This window comes from Pagrus pagrus, assembly GCF_965226575.1.
Source record: "Pagrus pagrus genome assembly, chromosome: 23".
In the NCBI taxonomy this organism is placed as follows: domain Eukaryota; kingdom Metazoa; phylum Chordata; class Actinopteri; order Spariformes; family Sparidae; genus Pagrus; species Pagrus pagrus.
Window position 1 is genome coordinate 18227940 of NC_140205.1, and position 16053 is coordinate 18243992.

At 41.6% G+C, this 16053-nt stretch overlaps 1 protein-coding gene across 11 annotated transcripts in view; it reads right to left on the reverse strand.

The window, feature by feature from the left end:
• Window positions 1-16053, reverse strand: part of nav3 (neuron navigator 3) — a 207273-nt gene that overhangs the window by 101417 nt on the left and 89803 nt on the right. For 9 of the 11 annotated variants that reach the window (XM_084346084.1, XM_084346083.1, XM_084346086.1 and 6 more), the window contains exons 5-6: window positions 14991-15165; window positions 4669-4737 (exon numbers count right to left, since the gene is read on the reverse strand). In XM_084346084.1, the coding sequence (XP_084202210.1) occupies window positions 4669-4737; window positions 14991-15165 (244 nt within the window). Of the gene's footprint in view, window positions 1-4668; window positions 4738-6563; window positions 6633-10375; window positions 10493-14990; window positions 15166-16053 lie in introns of those variants that run through there. The other 2 variants (XM_084346076.1, XM_084346077.1) reach the window with 2 other exon arrangements.

Here is a 16053-nt window from a genome sequence, read left to right on the forward strand (position 1 = left end):
TGCTTATGCTCTCAGTTCATCTTTTAAAATCACTAAAACAGCTCTTGATTTGCAGAGGAAGGCTGCTCCACTAACTGATATCAGCAAGGAAAATTATGCTTTAAGCTGCAGGGCTCATCAAAATAACCATCCGCTGCATTTTCTGATGCAACGAGAAACACAGAATGCATGCAATAACAATATTCAGCACTACTGCAGCAGAGGGACCTGAATGGTACTGTGTATAATTGCAAAACTTCAAGCTTGCTTTGGGTGCCTCCCTTGAAAAATAGAACAAGGCTCAGCGATTAAGCAACCTGCACAGCATGTAGTCAGAGCAGAACTGCCTAATAAGTCAGCCCATATGCTGAACCATGCAGACATTGTTTTATTTAGACAGTTGTGCAAAAATAAAATGTGCTTAAGTGCAAAAAACACTGACATCAAGAGGCAGTAAATGTGCCAGTGCCTAGATTCAGTTCCTTTAAATGTTTTAGATCCTAAAACATCCGACTGTACATCTACAGTAGCACCAGCAGACTGTTTAGAGATACTGATCTAGGTCTGAGAGCAAAGACTTGGTGCTCTGCCTGAGTGATCGCACTGAGCTGCAGCCAGAGGTGGTCCTCAGCCTAGAGCAGAGGCTGCCATTCACAGGGCTGAAACAGATGGACGAGTAAACACTTAACAAAGGGAGAGAAAAACAGAGAGCAGAGAAATGACAGGAAGGAAAAAAGATGCTGAATTTTAATGTACAAATGACATACCTCAAAACAATAACCAGACACACACACACAGCTATACGGCCCTTAGCTCTCACAGGTACAATCAACAAGGACGGGGACAAAAGAGACCAAACAGTGAAAAGAAAGAAAAAAAACTAAGAAGAAATGAAAAAGAACAAAGGAAGAATTAAGAGAATGGGAGTGAAAAGGAAATAGATGCAGATAGAGTCAGAGAAAAAACACTGTAGCTGCAAAGCCAGACGAGAGAAAATGAGAGATAAACAGAGAAGAAAATGAGGGTGAGATTGGGGCAATTCAGATGGAAATCAGAGGGAGTCCCTTTTATCATAAGATTCTTTCATCTTCCAAAACACATGTTTGATAATGCATCAGCAAAATTGAGCTTCGGAGGGAACTGTGAAGTAAATTCTGGACAGTCGTTTTGCTTCAGGACAGACTCGGGGAAGTGTCTTTGAAACAGAGGATCTCCTGCCCGACAGTGAAGAAGAAAACTGCTGGACAGCCACATTATTCACCCTGTCAGTCACCAGCCATACACAATAGTTCTTGCAGAGGAGCGAGTGCTTCATATTCATTCTCCCTGCCAAGGTTTCACCAGTGACCCTTTTCTGTATTATGCCAATTTCTACATCAACATCCTCAGTCTGCCCAAATGCAGGTTATTTGGACCAGCTGGTCTGCAATTCACACTACCTTCAGGGCAAAGTCAGAGCTACCTCAGGCTCATTAAAACAGAAGAAACAGACCACATGGTAGCAGGTTGCCAACAAGGTGTCAAACATCACCCCCTGCTGCAAAGATGATGAACTTTAAGGACCATATCAGTATTGCAGCCCATTTAGAACAAGACATAGATATATTTTACATTAAATGTTGACAGAAATGAATCCAGGCTTGTCGTTTACTGTGATGGATCACACAATTTAAGCAGGGTCAAGAGTCTGCTCAAAATGTGCGAAAACAATGGCTGCCTGGAACTGTAGGACACATACGGCCAAAGATCTCATCTAAAACTGCAGAGCATGTATTCATAAATGGTAAGCAACAATATGTAAGACCATTTGTAGTACAGGAGCTTAAACTTTCAAACACACCAGTATTGTCTTTTAAAGGCACAATGTAGCCCAACAGTACATACAAATGTTCAAGTAGAGGTGACCCCAGGGAATGGTGAAATCACTTAACCCTGGCAGCATTGGAGTATGTTCACACCAGCCTGGCTTATTAAGACTCTAAAACTGTTTTACACACTGTTAGTCAGGAGCCCTTCTCAAAAAAAACCACAGTGCGGTTCATCAGGAATAAGACAAAACTGTGCGCCAACAATTGGAAGTAACCCATTATAATTACTGTACAAATGTATAAGAAGTTCTATAGTGGCACCCAATCATCACCAGTTACTCATCGTTGAAAAACCAAGCATAAAGAAATGAGGGCCACCACTTGTCTTGGACCTATGTAGCTATTTCTTTATGAATACTTAAGTGGTATGCACGCCAACGATCACAAATAACATCAGAGAAAGCCCTCTTAACTGGGAAGCATGAGGAGCATGAGCCGAGTATAGTGATTGGATTGCATTGGCTTCAGTTTTCAGACCTGGGAGCTCCGTCCAAATTTTATAACAGCCATGGTCTAAGCAGACCAAAAACAATAATGCAACATATTAGACATGTTTCAGCCCGTTAAGAAAAAATGGATGGAAAAAATCTATATGAGTGACTGCAAGTGAAAAGTGCAGTTGTTGCTATTGTAGAGAGAGCATTTTGTTTAGCTCTAGCTAACGAGCGGAATAAAGAGCTTAAAGAAACTCCAGCACCTGGGGGGAAATACTCTTCATTCAGTGCAGTATGAGAGAGAGACATGAGTTGTTTTCCTATTTTAGAACTGCTAAAACTTTCTCGCTTCAGGGATAGGAGAGGAAACAATTCATGGTGATTAAAAATAACTTGCTCAGATTGCAAGAAAGCAATTAAATGTGGTAATTTAGGTTTGTAAGAATGAGAATCAGATAGCAACAGAAGAAAGGTTTACACTCACTGACCTCCAATACAGGTTTTTGTTTGTGTTGAATGTGTATCTTCATGTGTGTAGGAATTAGTGAGCTATTTCTGCAGAGCAGCAGCCGTGAGGTTTGTTGTCAGTGATGTGAGCGAGCAGATTACCACCCATAGGGCTGGAGCTGCTGGCTGCAGCATTTTTGCCATTGCTCAGTGGCGGCTGGAGAGGAATTATTTGCCAACACGCTGGTTCCCACTGCATCTGAGCTGGAACAAATGCTGCAAGCATCAGACAACTGGACCCTGGGGTGTGTACATACAGTGTGTGTGGGTGAATGTCTCATACCTATATGAGTGTATCTGTTTTTTTGCTCATATGTACATTAAATGTGTACAGTAGGTGTATGGGACAGTAGGCAGGTCAGTGTCCCTATGTGTATATGTGGGCTTGATAGGTTTACCAGCTCACATGACACTTCTAGAAGCCAGTGGTTCCCTGACTGCTAGCTACAGTCCAGAGCTTGGCAACAAAAAGTGTCATTATAACACTGTAGCTTATTTAGCAGCAGCTTCTTTGCCAAGATGTGTAAAAGGGCTATTCCCAAAGGACACATCACAGAGCAGCACTTCTCAAGTAGCAAAAGCGCTGGACTGAGCATGGAGATTAACAGACTTATAGTGCAAGTAAACTGCTTGTGTGAAAACTTCGCAGTGATCCTCAATTCCCCTTCTTTTGTGATGCGAGCAAACCTTTCTGGGGAAAAACTTGCCGGGGTGACTGGTCAGTCAAATCATTTGGACACTGTGAGGTGTTTTTCTCTTGAGTTTCAGAAGGTTGATGTTATTTCTTCATGTATTGAGCTATGGTCGCCCTGATTAAAGTTAGTCCTAGTGTCAGTGTGATTCATCTCAAATTAGACATCGTCATTCGTTCTAATTATTCACTGAACACTCATTTGCTTGAATACACATGACTCATATAGAAAAAGCAAATTATGAAAAAAGCACCTTTACAATTATATGTCTATTTGGCTGCATTAGCCTTGACATAAAAGAGTAGTACTGTACGTGAGTAGTTCAGAGCCGAAAAGGCATGTCTAATTTGGCTAGATAACCCTGAAGAAAAGGTAAAAGGGAATATTATAATAAATGTTCAGCCCATTAAGAGAGACTATCTTTTCATTGTGAGCTGGCATGAGGCACACCTACATCCCCAATGCCAAAAATGTCCACAGGGACACTGTGTAAAACACAAATCAAACATAATGTGATAATTTGCTACTCCTTTTTGACTTATACTCAGGTAAAAACAGTACAAAGACAATATATTTAAAGTTTTACTTCATCAACTTCAGAAACAGTTTTCAAACAAGTTGGGACAGGGGCAACAAAAACCTGGGAGGGTTGTGAAGTGCTCCAAAAACACCTGTTTGGATAATTCCACAGGTAAACAGGTTCATTGTAACAGGCGATGGTATCATGATTGTGTATGAAAGGAGCATCCTCAAAAGGCTCAGTCGATTACAAGCAAAGATGAGCGAGGTCTACCACTCAAACATATGATTGCTCAAAGGATATTACTACATACGCTCTGGAACACTTCCTATAGCGTTGGTAAACACAGCTCATTTGCAAATAATTGCATTCTGTTAACCCTAACTTGTTTTGGAAACAGGGTTGTACACCTTGCAGAGGCATCCTTGAGCAAAACAATGAACTCCTACCAGCTGCTCTCTAGCTGACCCTGACCTTTTGACCTCCCTGAGGTGCCACCAGCGTATCACAAGAACATGAAAACATGAAGGAAAATCATGTGAAGGCGCAGGGTCACGCAAACAAACACTAAAACCATAAGTGTACAGCATATAGGACAACGTAGAAAGTGTGAGAATCAGATTATCCAGTCTAATGAAGGAGGTCCATGAAGTATCTGCCATATTTACCTTGTGTTTTTCTTCTGTGGTGACCCTATTCCACTGTGGCCCGGAGGACTTGCATATCGCGCTGTGAGACTGAGGAGAGAGCAGAGAAGATGACGGACAGACTGTTAACACAGTTAGAGGAGGAATGAGACCAGCATCTTGTTGGAAATTTTTTTAATCCATGCCTTAATGTAATAATGTCAGTGAGAGGAGGCATTCAGATAGAGGCAGAGCAAAAGAAATACACACACAGGACGTACAGTGCTGCAAGACGCCAATGCACATCGCTTTGATTTCTCACATGATGGCTCACACATGTTTACTAGCGCACGCTTGTGACTAAGCCAATAACATTTCCCAATCCATTTATAGGGCCGCTGAAATAAAACGGCCCGAAAAACTTTCACAATCAGTGTCGGGGTGGCACCGTTTAACGAAAACCCCAAAACACACAACACGCGAGGCAGAGGCGAAGGAAATGCCCACAGCACCAGTCATAGTTTACAACCCAACACTCACTGTTAGTCATTCACGGAGACGGGAATTAAACGTGGGCCTCTCCATTCATGTTTGACAGGAAGTAGTTAAGCTACTTGCAAAGTGCTTCACGGACAAAGCGATGCCTTTAATCTCCATACGTACACCCTGTAAACAATGCGATGTCCAAGGCCAGGTGGTAAAGCTGTTGTTTATTCCTGCCTGTAAATGCTCTGAGTGTAATGTCCTGTGTGAACTGTGTGACTCGCAAGCCATGTGAGTGTTTCTCCCTTGTCGTAAACTGAGTGAACAGAGCCTCTATTGAAAGTTAGCTGCTCTATCAACATGACATACAGTATCATCTCTTTGAAAAGTAGTTCCAAATGCCTGAAGAAAATAATGTTTGTGGCTGACTTTAGAGCTACAAAAGCAACCGAAAACCCACTCAAAGCAACAGTGTCATTTTAAATTCTGCCTATGAAGACAAAGAGACTTCTCATGGTCATTTTGGCTAAAGGTTGCCTTCAGCTAGCATAACATTAGCAGTAAAACACAATTGACCTTTTCGGCTTTGCTCTGCTCATCTTTCATTTCTTTTAACAAACAAAAATAAATTTTTGCCAGTAATTATGGATGAAAACACTAGACTAGTGTTGCAAAAAAAGTAATAAATCATGTTTGGGGCTGACTTTAGAGCTTGAAAAAGTAAGTGAAAACCCACTCAAAGCAACAGCACAATTATATTCTGCCTATGACTTAAGAAAGATTCCTCATAGACGTGTGGGCTAACTCTGCCTCAGCTAGCATAACGTTAGCATTAAAATTAGTGACCTTTTCTGCTATTTTTCACTCTTTAAACAAGCAAAACAACATTTTCAGTAGCAATTACGGACACAAACCCACACAAAGACAGAAAAAAAAGACAATGTTGAAAATGTAACCAAAATATAATAAGCAGGGTTTTGGCAGGTTCAGCTAATTGGTGCTCACATTGAGCTTAACAGAGTTTTTCAAAAGCAGAACAAGGACCTTAACAAAAAGCTGTTGTTAGCATAATTAACATAGTGAATTATTTTCAAACATAGTCACTTAAAGAAATATGAACCATTTCACAGCGTATTTAGTCGCTGTGTATGCTAAAGAAGATAATGAAAACGAGCAATGGAAAATGATTGCTAGCAAAGACGGTTAAGCTAGGCTATCTAGTGGATGCTGTCAACTCACCCATAGGATGAAATACAATTGAAGCATCACAGTTTGGTCACAGAATCTTGACACAACTCAAAGAATCAGTACTTATAGTAGTACATTAGTAAATATGCTAACTGAAAAGTTAGACATGCTGGCAGCTAACAAATTTCCCCTTTAAGTGGTTTTAAATACTGACGACAAGTCTTTCTTGACTGAAGCCTGTCTTAATTTCAGACTTTTCCTCCTACCTTCCACAGGCTGACCAGAGATAGTTCCTTTTGAGCAGGGAGCCACAGAGCTGCTGAAGCTCAACTGTAAAACCGTCCTCACACTGTCCTCTAACTTACAGTGAGCAGAGCTGCTGAGCTTCAGCTGGAGGAAGCAACAAACACCAGCATTCTGTTTAGACGTCCTCCTTTTCTGACAACGAGGAACAACTTGTTCTCTGTTTTGTGATTGTGGGCTGCTGGTTTGGCGTTGGTGAGTGAGTGGACAGAGACAATAAACTACCTATACTGGGTGGCTGAATGACGCACTGCACTCGACACATCTTATTTTCTGCTCTGTCTGCTTTTCAGTGTGCAGCTCTCCACTTTGCATGAGACTGAAAAGCCTGGTTTCAAAATTAAACTCTTACATTTCAGCGTTTTACGCAGTTAGCTGGCACTGTGACTCAAAGTAAATACAGTTCAGCAGAAAAATTATTACCAGAGAACCAACAGTAGGCCTATTATATATCGTTTTATTGAAGGAATTACACAACCCAGATATAAAATCAAAAGTTGGTATTATAAGGAATAGGTTTTAGTAAAAGTGGCTTACTTACCGTGACTTTCATAAAAAATCTATTACTGACGAGTCTCTTATTCATGCATCATTTTCTCTTATAGAGAAGTACAATAAAAGGAGGAGTGGTGCGGAACCTTCAGGCTTTGCTGGGATGACTTTAAGTCAATATCTTGAATAAATTTCATCATTCTGTAAAATCAAACCAGCCGCGGCAGAGCGACGGCACCATATTTAATACTTTGTTCAGGGAGGTCGAACTGTGAACGGCAAGGATCTTTAAAGGTGGCGGGCAAAAATTTAAATTAGCTGTCTCGCTCTCAAAAAGTGTGATGTGATGTGCACACACACTCTCACACACACACACCCACAGTCTTTCTTTGTTTACATCTCTCCCCGTGGACAGTTCAGCTCGCTTTTAAAACCACCTGTGATGAAGTGCCCAGTCACGGCACATCTCTAATTGACCTTGCCGGTTTTCATGATGCGGTGTTATGCTAACGAGCTTCGGAGCAGACAGCAGAACGCAGGGGAAACAAGTTCAGGGCAGTTTGCCATTATAGCGGCTGAGCGTCTTCGTATTATGTTATTAATGAAGTATATGATACATGACACGTCGGTTAATGATGTCTAGCGACTAAATTCGCCCCCCTTAGCCCCCCCTCACCACAACCCAGACCACAGTTCATCTCCCAGTAGTATGTTTTGTGTTCTATTAAATACCCTAAATGGCACTTAGCACATGGAAAAGACGAGCTTAGACGGAGATTAATGGAGCCTGTTGCACTCTAAAATGCTTTTTCAGCTTACTGTTGGGAAAAAAAGATCTTACATTTGTGCATTACGTTCCTCTAAAGGAATACAGCCTCTGTCCTTCTGCTTTTATTCTGTCTATCCTCTCTTTTTGTTTATATTCAGAGTAGGAGTTAAGTGCGACGCTGCTATCCATGAGGGTTAGGTTAAAGGCAACAAAGGCAGCACAAGTCTCAGAGAAGGTAATGTCAGCGCAGCCTACAGTGACAGTAAAATACATCAGAGGTGCTGTGGTGCACATTTTTCCACCCATCCTTTCCCTCCCCCCTCCTCCAACGTTATAAAATGCACTGAAACATGAAGGCTATGGTATAGATCCCCCCGGCCTGGAGTGCTCATCCAACCCACAGCATTTAAGATCTTTTCCAATGTGGAAAAAGACACCAGAACACACGAGGGCAGGATCTGGGAGTGTGGAAAGGCGATGAGGTGGTGGTGGCGGTGGTGAAGAGGAGAAGGAGAGAGGGGGTGCGGCCTGTCACTTTTGATCTAATACAACATACATCAGCGGGGCCTCCGTCTAATACTCCACGACACTGCGGCGCGCATATTGGATGCCGTCGCCGTCCTGTTAAATGTGAGTAATATCAGTTTCAAGTTGATTGTAGCTGCAGCGCTGAGGGCAAACGCAAACTGATGGGTCTCAGATCCAAAATGGCGGGTGCTCGGGCATTGAGGCCAGCGTGATGACAGCAGGTAATGAGATGTCACCCGACCTTTGTGTCCGGGGGGGGGTCAGTCCAATGTGGCCCTTTCAAAGCGCGATCAACACTATCACAACACACAAAGTCACATCCATCTGAGCATCTGGCCACATGTTGCACTGCAGACATCTACAGGTAGCTGCTCTGGAAACTGGCCTTCATGCTTTATTTGCTGCACCTCACCTTGCATTCATTGCGTACACAGGAGTATCTACAGTGGCTGAAGCTCTGGCATTCAACTTGCACCTGTCCTGTAGTACCAATATATCAACAAGTCCTCCAACCCTAACAACAAAAAAAAGGTCATTTGGTTGCCCCTGTGGAATGGGGGTTCAGGACGGTGACAATCAAACCACAGCATCCCTGGTATAAAAGCCGGATTATGATAGAAAAGACCTACTTGTCGACCATGTTGAAAGGTAAAAGTGTTTGAAAAGTCTGTTGGGCTAACGCGTGCTAATTGCTTAAATATGGGGCTAATGGCACACATTTTCAGACAGGCTCCTCTGGAAGATGATCAAGGTGTTGTACACATGAAACGTGACACAGATAGTCGTGTAACATATGGGAACAGAGCTTGAGAGACAAATTCAAACCCCAACTACTTTCTCACCTGGCCAATCTCTACATGAAGTGGATGAGAATGTCAAACTTTGGTTTCAGGAAACTGTTGGATGCAGCTTCCTTGGTTCTGGTGGAGGGGAAGTCTGAAGCTGCTCGACCATCCAACAAGTACCTCTGATGAAGTAAACTGACGCCGCAAGTCAGACTTGGGTTACTTACTTGCTTGCTTGCTTACTGTCCTTCCCCATATTTCTCTCACTTCGTTTCCTGTCTTTTTCTACTTTTCAACTATCTGATAAAGTACAGTTAAGTGATAAAGTAAATAAAATTCCCCAAAATATATTTAAACAAATAGTTCTCTCAACTTCTCACTGCCTTTTGAGAGACCCATTTGAGAATTTTATGATCTCGATCAGAAGGACGTTCTTCATCAGTACTTTTAAGAACTTGTACAAAGGGTTGGTTTGGTTCAGGAAACTAAAAATTGATAGTTTTAAGTTGGGAGGGAAATGATCATGGTCATGATTAAAAGAAACATCGCCTGTTTGTAGGATATGCTGTAGGATGCAAACAGTATTGTCCTAGGTGTTAAAGTGAGATGATTTCTCAACCCAACCATCCACTCTGACTCATTCCCTAGAAGATTTAGAGCTACGTCAACAGCTACACGACACAGCCGACTTGCTTCTCAGAGACAACAGCCATCATTTGCAGAGCTACAAGAAGTCCCAGAAGCGTAAACGTAGATCATTGTTGAGTGGTTCCAGATAACGACAGTCTTCAGTTTCCAGTAGGAAATGATAAATTCCTCTCCAAATTTCTGACATTTATCAAACAGACATTTACTGAACTAAACATAAAAACACATCCTCTCGGCGATGAAGCAAACACAAGAGAACTGGTTCAACATACATGCAGCACACATCTCATCAAACAAGCTGTTTGCAAGGCTAATTAACGACTTCAACCAACCCATCTCACTGACATTGCCCCATGACAAACATCAAGGAATTATTTATAATTCTATCTATGTATTAACTATCATAAAAAGACAAACAAACCAAACCATTTACCAGTTCATGATGCCACTGACACTAATCCATCCTCCTCATATCAACATGTATTCTCAAGAAAGATCCAAACTCTGCTGCCTTCATGTAACCACAGACACACCGCACAAACTAAAACTGTACCTCGGAGACGAGTCAGGCTTCGCCAGGCTGCTGGCTCTCCCATAAGGCAAACGGCTCTTCCTGTCGCGAGACACGGCGGTAGGCAGGCGAGACGAGCGCCAGACCAGAGGGTCAACTTGTTCGCCCCGGGACATGTTGAGCTAAAGAGGGAGGGTTGTCAGGCCTGGGCCCCCCCTGCCTTCTAGAGCACTGAAAACTTCCCGTGGCTCCGGGCTGTCGTGATCTGTCCAAAGGGGAGTTCCCCATCGGACACACACATACACACAGTCACACACACAGTCACACACATCCCATCCCCTGCCCCAGAGACACCAGTTAGACCAGCAGGTGCTGTCTATAGAAAGCTCCATACCACAACTGTAGATGTGCAGTAGGACCAAATGCGTGAGCGTGTGTTTGTGTTTGAGCGTGTGTGTCTCTGACAGTGTAAATCTGCGAGACAGATAATTTGATAATTTGAAAAGCTTAACATTTTTAATTTAAAGCATCCATTCTTCTGGCTTATCTTCTATTTTATGAAGTTACTCAGACATGTTAAATCTTCAGGGTCGGCTAGAGCTTACACAGATTCATCACTGTGGAAAATTAGAATCAGAGCAGATTTTTTTTTATGAATACATTTAATTACATTTCACTGTTTCCAAAGATGGGCGAAAGGGGGGAAGATGCCTGCATACCAGCTGGGTTTGAAGCTTCAAACAAAAGAAGATTACAAATCATTAATGTAATTTAAAGTTTACATGGTGCAATGTAAAAAGTGCAAGGAAGGCAAACTTAAAGATCAGCTACTTTACATTCAGTGGATTCTTCAGATAAAGCCAATTGTACACAGTCTGGCTGAGACAAGCACGTTGCCTTTGTTTAATTTAAAAAGGTATTTTGCCTTAAACTAAGAGTCTCGGTTTACCATTACAAAGACAATGCTTTTCTTTGCCGTTTTTCCTAATTTCAATGTGTCTGACATCCAATTCTAAAGGAGCACCGCTAAACAACAGGATGCGTCAAAACAATGCATCATCAAGAGATTTCAGCCCTTTAATCTCCACACTTTCCCTTTTATTTGCTCTTAAACAACTTTAGGGTTTGAAAAATCATCCTTCATTCCACACTGTGACAGAGTCATTGATATTGTGTATGGTGCTGCTCCAGCTCCCCATTAAAGCTATGTAATCTTTACAGTGAGTGAAATATTCAAACCCAAAATGACATGTTGTCAAATTAAAATATTCTCCACGTGCATACACAGAGTCAGTCTGACATGTTTGATCTTCGTCCCCTTTTGAGAATCTGTGATCTCTGCTGGAATTAAAATTAAAGCTCTGCGGGTTTAAAATGATGTTTGACTCCACAGCATGAGTTCATCATGGATGACCAACCAGTGAGTCAGTTGCATTTAAGAGGTTAAAGGGATAGTTCACCCAAAAATGATCATTCATTTATCACCACACACATAGCAAGTTGTAGATGCAGCATTCTCCTAAACAACTGAAGTAGATGGGGTCTTTAATAAAAACATAAAAACCTGTAAGGAGTCTTTATAAGTCTTTTTTCAAGTTGTTTTTTCAGTTTAAAAAAAAGTCCACATTTACACCCCTTCACGCACTTTCCACCTGTATGGGTGTGAGTAGATCCAAATCAGAATCAGAAGATTTTATGGAGAATGGTTCCTTTAAAATTGAAAAAAAAAAATGGAAGTTGTTTAGACAATGTTTTTCTTAATTTAGCTAGAAACGGAAATTAGAGCATGGGATCCAACTCCCAGAGGAATTTTGTTCAACTGCAACATGGAGCAAATCATCTGTGTCTGACTCACACACCCATGATCATCTCATTCTGCTTCCACCACACACACACACATACACTCACACATCATCACCAACCACAAGAACAATCAGAGGTCTTACTAATTCACACTTTTCCCAACACAAGTCCTTTATATTGACAGTGGCTTATTGTTGTCATGGCCCAACTTACTCTTCGTGCCACATTGTTCTTCACACAATAAGTATGAGCAACATTTTTTCATCCATTTCCTGATTTTTCCACCAACAGAAATGATGAAAATCATTCTTCACACCTTTCCAGACTTTCTTGGGCCACAGAGAGAGGGCTGAGTGGCTCAAACGTGCCCAAAAACTCACAGTTTAATGGCTCACTTTATCACTGACAGACACGGAGTGATCCTCTGACCTCGGATGTGGCCTTCGGCATTGAGTCGTGATTAACTTATCAGCCCAGAGCAGTGAGACATTACTGAGGCTGTGGACAGTGAGGGCAGGGGGTCTTGGTGAAGAACCTCAAAGATCTCTGCAAATAATACTCAAATATCTTTCAACCAGCTTGTCATCAGACACTTCCTTGTATTTTATGACTTCTGTAATGCCTATATTGTGTGTGTTGGTTTTGGCGTGTTTGCCAGGCTGGACTGATGCAGCCGATGTGTTCCCAACTTCACTGTTCGGTGTGTATGAGAGCGTTCGCCACCTGTCGTTGGGGGGGAGGCAGCAGTGTGGGAATGAGAGGCAGCTGTGCCCCTAATGACCCCCCCACACATACATACACACGATACACTGACCCCATCGCTGCAAACTCCCAGCTCGTCCGAACAGAGAGAGCCTAAAGCGTTCGACAATATCATCTTACTCGCATGCCCTCTCCTCAAGTGCTGAGACTAACTGCTCTTATTGCGCTGATTTAACACACATATACTGCCAAAGACTCTATCACACACACACACACACAGCACAGTCGAACAGAGCGGCCGTGCTGTAACTTGATCTGGTCAAGGGGAATGCTGCTCATGTGTGGCATGTCAGGCCTTTCTTTAGATGCTCTTCTAAGGCCTGCTCTGTCTATTTACATCACACAGGGACAGGCCTCCTTTGCTTTTACTGCCTTTTACTGCTGAGCTGCCTGTGTGCCAACACTTCTACTGTACAATGTCTTCATAATATAATGTACCTCGCAAATTAATATGAACTCCCTCATATTTTAATCCTACAACAACTACTAAACTGAGGACATCTCACCATCCCCTAAACACACAATAATTTCTGCCATAACAAAACAAAAGACGTGCTTTGGGATCCTGGGAGTTGCCGTCTTCATGGTTAACAAACAATGCTACCCTACGCCGACTTCCTCTCGCTCTCTGACGAATCATCTGATGTTTTGCATCCTTATCGTGAGTAAAATTATTATGTTTTTAGATATTTTCATGCAGAAATGCAATACATTTTGTATATTTAAAATAGTTCTCCACTGATTTAGCATGGCACTCTCATAACATTCAATCAATTGAGATGCAGAGACATCCTCATGTTTATTCATCAATATTCTTCCTCTTGTCAAAAAATGTCACCCTGATTACCCACAATGCAACTCAAACACTGACAATTCAGTTGAAGATTTGGTTGTGTTATGCTACGAGCAGCTAATTTAGCCTTGAGCTGCTAGCTACAAGCAAAGATGAGAAGCAGGCTATAGAAGCATGGTAAGCTTACTCAAATGACATCACTTGAGTCAGCCATCAGAATTAACGCCACATCCCAAGGAACACAACTGGGCTGTGAAGCAGTTTTGGCGTCGTGGCTGCACAGGATATTGTGCGTTCATCACATGATGCACACTGGCCTAAAAAGCATTTTTCCTATAAATAACCATTTGAGTGAGTGAGGAGTGGCTGTAAAACAGGGAATAAATTTTTTGAGCATTACAACCAGAAACGAAACTTGATGATCGGAATTTGATCCATGATTCCATTATTCCACAAATGTATAACTTTTTCCTGACTTTTTTTTTAAGCTGCTATTGTTTAGATAACAATTACATCTTCTTAGCTGATTTTAAAGCAAAAGCTATATACTTTGGGAAATATATGAATTGGATTTCTGGCAGATAGCTGGATCAGACGATTGATACCACTCTTATATCTGTCTGTTAAATGTAAGGCTACCGCTAACAGCTATCTGATTAACATGTTATATAATCTTTAATACGTACAAAAGCATTGAAATGACAATTTGCAGTATGGGAAGTAATGTTCTGGACTATTTGTTTTAGTCAATTAACAAGCTTTAAAGTTGCTTGTCAAAATGGCAAGGCTACCAGTGTTTATGCTTAACTAAGCTAACAGGCTGCTAGTTGAGGCTTTATGTCTAACAGACAGATTTTTAGTGGTATCAGTCTTCTAATTTATCCCTCCTTCCCCACAATCTGAGGCTAGGACTCCATTAAAAATGCCACTCTAATGTAACTTCTCTCCTCTGCAGTCAGCCAGCTTGACTCTTTACTGTCAAAACTTACATATTGAGCTGATGCAGCAAAAGCGCTAATGAGAACCATTTACAGTGAAGGCTGTTAGTCATTTTCAACACCGCTGAGAGGCGGTCATATCCATCAAATTCCTGTTTACAAAAGCTGTAACTGGACCTAATTAAGCATCCAAAGGCGATAAATCAGTCAACTCCTATCCCAAATGGATCCTAAAAAAAAATTATAATTGGTCCACTAATTCAAACCAGTGACATTGGCTTGCATCTGTGACCTCTAGGCTACCTCTGCCCCAAAGCAGACCCAAACTACTGAAAATACAAGTAACTGGAGTGCAACCTACCTGGACTGCATCTCTTGTGTCTTGTGGCTGCTGCTGGACGGTGCGGTGCCGCTGGTCTGCTGGCTGAGCTCCACCAGGGACTGGTAGTACTGCTGCTGTTGCTGCTGCTGCTGCTTGTAGCGCGACAGGATGAAGAAGAGACCCAGGATGCTCTTTAGGTTGCCATTCCTGATCTCTGGAGGGACAAAATGGAAGGAAAGTGTCAGCGTTTGCTTTTGACTCATGACTCCCCAGTCATGTGAATACATCCTGCAGCCATATATTACAGTGTGTACAGTGAGACATTACACTGCATTCTACAGCAGAACAGATGCATTTTCTTGGAATATAGTCAGTTTAGAACAGGGCTGGGCAAAGTGGGGCCATAAGGTTTGATTTGGCCTGCCAGATGGTTCTTATGAAAAAAAGAAATACGAAAAAAATATGATACAATTTGCTGTTTATGCTTTATTCTATTTTTTGTGAGATAAAAATGCTTTATAAATATGAAGGATCCGCTTTTTTTTCATAATCTGAGCACAGTGTGCGGGAAGTCATCTTAATTAAGGGAACTCGCAAGGGGAAAAAAAAAATCAAGGAACTTGATTCAGTCAAACACAGGAGAGAAAACAATTTAAATCAGATACTAAAAAAATGATCACCAGGTTTGTTTGTTTTTTTTACCTCTCTTGCATCTCAACGCTTCTTTATACTGTAGTACCATTTTGCATGTGCACAATACAATACACCAGGCGTTTGCTTTGGGGCTGTGGTACACCATTAAACTTCAGTTTTGGCTCACCAAGGGAAAAAGATGGAACTATTGTTTTTTTGTTTGTCTACAACTAAAGCAGTGTCCTGTGAGGCTAAAAATGAACATTTTCCAGATCATTTATTTCATCTTTCAAACACTTAAAGTGAGCATATGTTGAATTCTTCTTAAAAAGGGCACTTGGGGATAGAGCTCAAGTGTAGCTGTTGTGCAGCAAGAATATGAGTTTTATAACAGTAATTATACGTTGACTTTAGCTGGCGTATATATTAATATACTTTATATAAACAGAGTCACTTAACTGTATTAAAC